Source organism: Engraulis encrasicolus, chromosome 14 (genome assembly GCF_034702125.1).
Source record: "Engraulis encrasicolus isolate BLACKSEA-1 chromosome 14, IST_EnEncr_1.0, whole genome shotgun sequence".
Taxonomy (NCBI): domain Eukaryota; kingdom Metazoa; phylum Chordata; class Actinopteri; order Clupeiformes; family Engraulidae; genus Engraulis; species Engraulis encrasicolus.
The window spans coordinates 36,708,927-36,716,426 of record NC_085870.1 but is presented as its reverse complement, the minus strand read 5'-3'; the positions used below and the strand labels follow the sequence as shown (position 1 = coordinate 36,716,426).

The 7,500-nt window shown below is 50.5% G+C and overlaps 1 protein-coding gene across 1 annotated transcript in view; it reads left to right on the top strand.

Moving 5' to 3' along the window:
* Positions 1-7,500, top strand: part of bsnb (bassoon (presynaptic cytomatrix protein) b) — a 151,204-nt gene that overhangs the window by 53,812 nt on the left and 89,892 nt on the right. The window contains exon 5 of the mRNA XM_063216660.1: positions 1,324-2,274. Within this exon, the coding sequence (XP_063072730.1) occupies positions 1,324-2,274 (951 nt within the window). The remainder of the gene's footprint in view (positions 1-1,323; positions 2,275-7,500) is intronic.

The window sequence follows — 7,500 nt, the reverse complement described above, 5'->3', positions numbered from 1 at the left end:
CACGCTTGACATGTATCAGATGGGAGATCATAGCGAGTATGGTATATTATATCCTTTCTATTGCCAGGGCTGCCAGAAGCCAGCTTGCAAATCTATCATGTCTGTCAACGTGTTTTGTGGACTCATTCCACTCCCTCTGCACCCCAGGCTGGTGTGTGTGTGTGTGTGTGTGTGTGTGTGTGTGTGTGTGTGTGTGTGTGTGTGTGTGTGTGTGTGTGTGTGTGTGTGTGTGTGTGTGTGTGTGTGTGTGTGTGTGTGTGTGTTGGGGGGGGGTGCGTGGTGGCTGCTCTGTGTGTGTGTGTGTGTGTGTGTGTATGTGTGTGTGTGTGTGGGGTGCGTGGTGGCTGCTCTGTGTGTGTGTGTGTGTGTGTGTGTGTGTGTGTGTGTGTGTGTGTGTGTGTGTGTGTGTGTGTGTGTGTGTGTGTGTGTGTGTGTGTGTGTGTTTGTGTTTGTGTTTTGTGTTTTGTTGAGTGATTGCTTAAGTGTGTGTGTGTGTTTGTGTTTTGGTGCGTGATGGCTTGTGTACTGTATGTGTATGTGTGTTGTGGTGCGTGATGGCTGCTCTGTATGGCATGTGTGGTGTGTTTTATAGTGGCGCATAATGGATGCCGCGTGTCAACCCATGCACAGTAATAAACGCTGGTGCTGGGGCTGGCGTTTAGTTAGTTAGGGCTGCGCAGTATATCACCGTATCGCACAATATATAGAAATTATTACAATATTTCATCTGGGGCCGTGAATGATTGAGGCTGTATCAATTATGCAAAGCATGGCTGAGCTGCAGTAAATGACAAGCCAGACTTTGATGTCGACTGAGACTTTGATAAACGGTTCATTTCTTTGCGGTTTTATGCTCCAGATAGAAAGATAACTTGGCCATTGTTTTTTCTATTCACAAAATAAAAAAAGTGCCCACTTTCTTGTTAAGACAAAGTCGAATGAAAAGCTTGAGAAATCCATATTTTTTCTTTCAGAATTGCACATTTCTTTACTCATAGCAACTCATATTGTCATGTATGTACCCGATAGCCTATGTATCCATGGTCATTCCAGCTTTCAGCGATGAAATTACAAATGAAATGGCACGCTTTCCAATCATGGTGCGGCCCCATTCATTTACTGTAGGTCTAGCATTCAAGGTTGTTGGGTGCCTTAAAAAGGACAGCATAAAAGCACAAAAGCAATGTGTTGTTTTGTATTGCAATTGGATAAGGCTATTAACCTGTGTGTGTGTGTGTGCGTGTGCGTGTGCGTGTGCGTGTGCGTGTGTGTGTGTGTGTGTGTGTGTGTGTGTGTGTGTGTGTGTGTGTTTGTACCCTACAGGTCCAAGAGTGGCTGTGTTTGAACTGCCAGATGCAGAGAGCCCTGGGCATGGACATGACCACACCGCGCTCCAAGAGCCAACAACAGATCCACTCGCCCTCCCACCAAGCCAAACCAGAACCCCAGGCCCAACCAACGCCCCCGGCCCAGGCCCAACCAATGCCCCCGGCCCAGGCCCAAGCCCCGGCCCAAGCCCAACCCGGACCTCCAACACCTGCAGCCCAGCCTGCGGCCCAGCAGCCATCCCCAGGCCCCAAACAGACTGGCCCCCAGGGACAGGGACAGGGTCACAAGCTTCCTGCCCCCGGTGCAGTGCCTCTCCCAGGCATGGCAGGCATGGCTAAAGCCCCGTCACAGCCCGACCTGTCCCGCTCGCGGCCCACCACCCAGGGTGGCGCCCAGGCTCGGCAGGACCAGACCCGCAGCGCCGGCAGCTCCCCATCCCGCCAGCCCCCGCCCCCCCAGGAAGCGCCGTCCTTCGGGAAACTGTTTGGCTTCGGGGCGTCCCTGCTCAACCAGGCTAGCAGCATCATCAACATGGACGCCACGGCTCCAGGGGGCCCAGGCGGCCCCGGACCCCCACAGCAGCAGCAGCAGCCGTCCCCTGCCAAAGGGCCCCCTAAGCAACAACAGGGGCCAGGTGCAAAACCACCAGGTCAACAACAGGGGCCAGGTGCAAGACCACCAGGTCAACAACAGGGGGCAGGTGCAAAACCACCAGGTCAACAACAGCCTCCTGCTGGCCAGCAACAGAAACAACAACCTCCTCTACAGCAGCAGAAGCCTCCAGACCCAGCGGCGGCAGCCAAGGGCAAGGCCAACTGCCCCCTGTGCAAGACGGACCTGAACGTGGGCAACACGGCGGAGCCACCCAACTACAACACCTGCACCCAGTGCAAGACACAGGTGTGCAACCTGTGTGGGTTCAACCCCACGCCACACCTGGTGGAGGTACGTACCTGATTTGGTTGCTTGCCTTGTTTCTTTCGCCTTTCTTCCTTATGCACTTCGGTTCTGTGGTGGAACTGAAACTGGTGTCGCTGTTACTGCTGTTTTTGCAGTGTCCAGTGGATTTCTTTGTTGTTGTTGGGTGCCAACGTGACATTGTAATGGATGCCAGCTAACACAGCTTGGCTAAGAATGTTAGCATCCCCCATCCCGAAACTACAAAATGATGACAAATGACAAACTGTACTAAAAACCTAGCCAGGCCACACCCTCCTAGTGATGCAACACCTTTGACGTTGCGTCTTGTCAGGCCAAGAGCAATGTAAATATCGTTTCTGATCTCTACAAAAATCGGGAACTCCACCCACTTTGTCGGACACCATTCAACCAGTAGCAAACCTAGGGAGTCGGGTCAGCCATGCCGTTTGCCGAAACGTTAATTGTTATGCTCTTGGTCAGACCAAGTCTGGAAGAGATTTGAAAGTCGATGATAATCACTCAGGCTACTAAAAAGCTGAGTTTTACCTCACTGGGTCTGCCTCCTGTGTTGGAGTTTGCTGTGAGATTGTGGGTTCGATACTGGGTCGGTGCTGGACTGTGCTGGAAGACCTTGGTCACACTGGGAGCGTACCCATTTTCCCGGGTCCCATGTTCCCCTGTCTTTGTATGGGACCGGGGATCATAGGACCCTTTTTCTAAAAAAGAGTTCTATGTTCCCCGCATTGTATGTTTCTGAGTTTTCAAATAATGCCCTTCCCAAAACCATCCCTAAACCTAACCTGTCAGTAATGCAATGTTTCTGTGTTGTAAATTTGTGCCCTGACCAAAACTATCCCTAAACCCAACCTGTCAGAGGTGCAACAACAACCTGCACTTTGCCATGCGTCAACAGTCTACTTAGAAGCGGCGGGGAACATAGAACCTGGGGAACATAGGACCCGGGGAACATAGGGATGACCCTGTCTCACTTACCCCCTTGAGTTTTGGGGTAGTCGCCCTGAAGTGGGTGTCACTGTTGATGCTGCTGGTGGTGATGTTTTTTATGTCATCCTCCTGACAGCACGTCGTCAAGAAAAGGTTAGCGGTGTTGACTGAATACCCTCTCGATGTTATTGACAGTCTGACATTTTATTATCTTCTTTTCTGGCTTTTAGTCTTCTCAGAGTGCGTTTGCCAGTTGAGACAAAACAAAAGCACTGAGTCACACACAAATACACACAGATGCAGCCCTCAGAGGCAGCCGAATGTTGCAGTGTGTGTGTGTGTGTGTGTGTGTGTGTGTGTGTGTGTGTGTGTGTGTGTGTGTGTGTGTGTGTGTGTGTGTGTGTGTGTGTGTGTGTGTGTGTGTGTGTGTGTGTGTGTGTGTGTGTGTGTGTTTGCGTGTCTCTGTGTGTGTGTGTGTGTATCTGTGTCTGTGCAGTTTCTTTCGCTACGGAAAGTCTTAGAAAATGGTACTGTGCTGCAGCCAAGAATGTTTGAGCAGAAAACAGAGAAAGAAAATACTGAGAATCGTCTGTGCCCGCCAGTTGTACCAGCTAAAGCCCAACAGGGACTTGATCTCTGTTTATGAATATTTAGTACGTTTGTGCACCAGTGGCAGTGCCATGCTTTGTGCAGTGTTTAAAAATGCTGCATACCAGGAGGGCAAAATAACTACCAAAGGCTGATATTGAATACAGAAGGTATGCTTTTTTAATACCAGTGCCTCTATCCAGAGACCTACAGAGCTAGTGATTGCTGAGGTGCAAAATAATCATTTTCTTGCATCATAGGAAAAGTTTGAAAATATTCTTGCCTCAGATACCGCCTGCTAAACCAGGCCTTTGTACTTCACTCAGATCTGTTCCCAGGGAAGGCTGTCTGTGTGTCTGTCTGGCTGTGTCTGGCTGTCTATGTGGGTACGTGTGTGTGTGTGGGTGGGTTTGGGGGGGCGGGTGGCTGATGTTGGTTAAGCAGGGCATTTTGCCTCTGGCAGATCGAGTCTGCCTGAGACAACAACCGTGTAGATGGGAGAGCGGCCATAGAGATCCGACCTGTGTATGACATGAAGTATTAGAGCCGAGGCCATCCCCCAAGGGTAGGCACTAGGCAGGCCGGGCAGCAGTGATGTGGACAGGCAGGCAGGGAGGCCTGGCATGGCCCTGTCTGGAGGTAGCAGGTAGCTAATGTAGCTCTGCATGGGGGAGGAAGGGAGTTAGGAGGATACAATGATAATCCCCCACGACAGTGATACTCCCGCATAGGACTCACTGGCCCAGTGGTTCCCAACCTTTTATTTTTAGCCTGTGACCACATTTTGACATTCCGACTTTGGACAATATATTATATACTTTTTTTATGCGGTTTTACTTGTCACTTGTGCGATTATTTGAGCAAATGTGTAGGCAAACATTTGATATTTATCTATGTTTAAGATTGTTTGTGGTGTTTAAGTCATAATAATAAGTTGGAAAGTTCAGGGTGACCCCATTTGAATTCCAGGCGACCCCATATTGGATCCTGTGATGGAGTGACCATCACTAGGGTTGTGGGTGTGTTCTGGCTCTTGGTGTAGCGGTCAGAGTCCCAGTTTACTACCCCAGAAGGTCTGGGTTCAAGTCCCGGCTGAGCAACTCTACTCCTCTTCGCTACAAATGGTGTCAGAAGGGGGATGGCTACTGTGAGGCCATCGGAAGCATACCAAGTGTGTGTGTGTGAGCCGTAATTCCATGTGAGGGACCCCCAGGATTGGTGACCCCGGTGTGAGGGACCCCAGTGATGGGTGAAGCACTGATGATGGGGCACACTGGAGGGAGAAGCATGGTGGGCAGTTGCGTGAGGGACACCATGAGTGTGTGAAGCGCACGGGTGCGCTTCCTGAAGGGGAAGGCAGTGTGATGGAGTGACCATCACTAGGGTTGTGGGTGTGTTCTGACTGTCATGCCAACGAGCCTGGCTCTTTGGTGTAGCGGTAAGAGCCCCAGTTTATTACCCCAGAAGGTCCGGGTTCGAGTCTCAGCTAGGCAACTCTACTCCCCTTCGCTACAGGTCCCGACCCCAAGGTTGAAAACCACTGCACTAGCCACAGACTACATAGCAGGACCACAAACTCAGAGGGTACAACCCCCATGGTCAACACTGACTGAAAGATGCCTACTATAGTATAACAGGGGATGTCGGACGTTGACCGTGACTCAAACTGCTAAGCCACTGTAGTGTTACACCAGAGACCTGGGTTCGATTCTGGCCTGAGGAAATTTCCCAATCCTCCTTTTTCTCCTTCTCTTTCATTACTTCCCCGTCTCCTCACACACTGTCCTATCCAATTAAGCCAAGAAAACACCAAAAAGGCCCAGCCGTGACTCAATCCGCTGGACACTCAACTGCTACACCGGTGACCCAGGTTCGATTTCCAGTCCTTGGTCATTTGCCCAGCCTTCCCCGTCTCTCTCTCCCCGCTCATTTCCTGTCTTTGCAACTGTCCTTTCACAACAAAGGCATAGAAAGCCCAAAAATATAGAAAAGACAAGAAAAATAGAGGTGGTGTGGGCAGTCTAGGCTTGCCGAGCTTGAGGCCTCATGCTGCAGTCGTGATGTGGGCTGTCTGAGTTTGGCCTGCCTGAGGCCAGTGGTGTGGGCATGCTGAGGGCACAGCAGGAGAGGGTTGTCTGCTGCTCTCTGGCCCTGAGTGGGTAGCCTTGCTGTGTTGGAGGCCATGTCTGTTTGAAGCCCAGGCAAGACCCTCTGTGGTTCACTAGGCTACAGAAGGTTGGCTGGCTGCAGTAGTCATGGTCTGGCTAGTCTGCTTTGGCCATCTTGTAGGCTTGATGTACAGTACTGTAGCAGTGGTGTGTGTGTTGAGGGCACGGCAGGAAATGGCTCTGAGCTGCTCTCTGGCCCTGTGTGGGTAGATTGTTCTATTGAAGACATGCCAATGGGAGTCCATGCAGACTCTCTGTGGTTTATACCGGGCCAGGCAGGATGTGATGTACCCCTGGCTAGCTGGTGGTAGGAGTAGAATGGGAAGGCTATGCTTGCCATGCTCCTGGCTTAATGGAGCAAAGGGTACAGCAGGTGATGCTTGTCTGTTGCCTCATTGTTTTGAAGCCATAATATTTTTTCAAGCGTTAATAATGTATCCCCCAGTCTGTCTGTGTTTTTGTACTGAAAGCCTGAATGAGTGAATAGCAATGTGAGTTAGTTCCAAATTAAAACGATACTACAGACCCTCTGTTTTTTCTGGCTATGGCAGTGTGCACTGTAGTGTTGGATGGCTAGTGGTAGCAGTGGTGGGTGGCCTTGGAAGGCCTTACTCCATGCTTCATGGAGCTGTGCGCTGTGGCTGTGTTGAGGCCATGGCTGAGTGCTGCTGTCAGGCTATCCCCTGCAACTGGACACTGGACAAGCAAGAGCAAGAAACTTTATGGTGCCAGCCAACCGCTGATGTTGCCATTGATCTGATCTGGGGGCATGTCTACAGCATGGAGACACACATCCCCCCCAACCCACCCCACGCTTACTCTACTCCAAAACCAAAGTTTGGGAACCAAAAGTTTGGGAACCAAATTATTTCATACCCTCCCCACCCCCCCAACCCGCATGTTCCAAATGACAAACATTATTTGTCTGCTAATGTTGCTAAATTCTAATTTGATATTCACAGGAAAAGTAAAAACATGTATTGGCCTTACAGTATAAGTGAGTACTGTTACTAATTTCTGGAGTTATGGCAACTATTATCCTGTGTTTCCCCCCGTTATTATAAAAAGAAGTCCATTCTGTCTGCGACCCCGTGCAGTGTCTCTGTGACCACCCTCAAGGTCCCGGCCCCCAGTTTGGGAACCACTGCCCTACTCATTTATCCCAGTGTCATCTGCAGATACCTTAACCAATGGTGTGTGACGAAGGCCAACTACAGTATATAGCATACAACTTGGTATGGATGCTAGTATGAGCCCAAAAACAAATAGACCTTTTACACCCTCCATATTGGTCTTCTCTGTAGTGTCTGTATATTGAACCATGACGTGCAGGTATTTAAGTAGGCCTATTTGAGGCACACAGAAAGCAGTGATTCATCCCATCCAGGCATGGGAGCGCGTGTCAAAAGGGCTCGGGGCGGCCAGTTCCTTTCAATTAGGCCGGCGCCCGTGTGGAAATGGGCTCCGCAGATTGAGGCTGACCCCGGAGTAATTGGGAGGTCAGTCGGACCGACCCCTTGGCGCGGCTTTGAACTGCCAGATCACACAA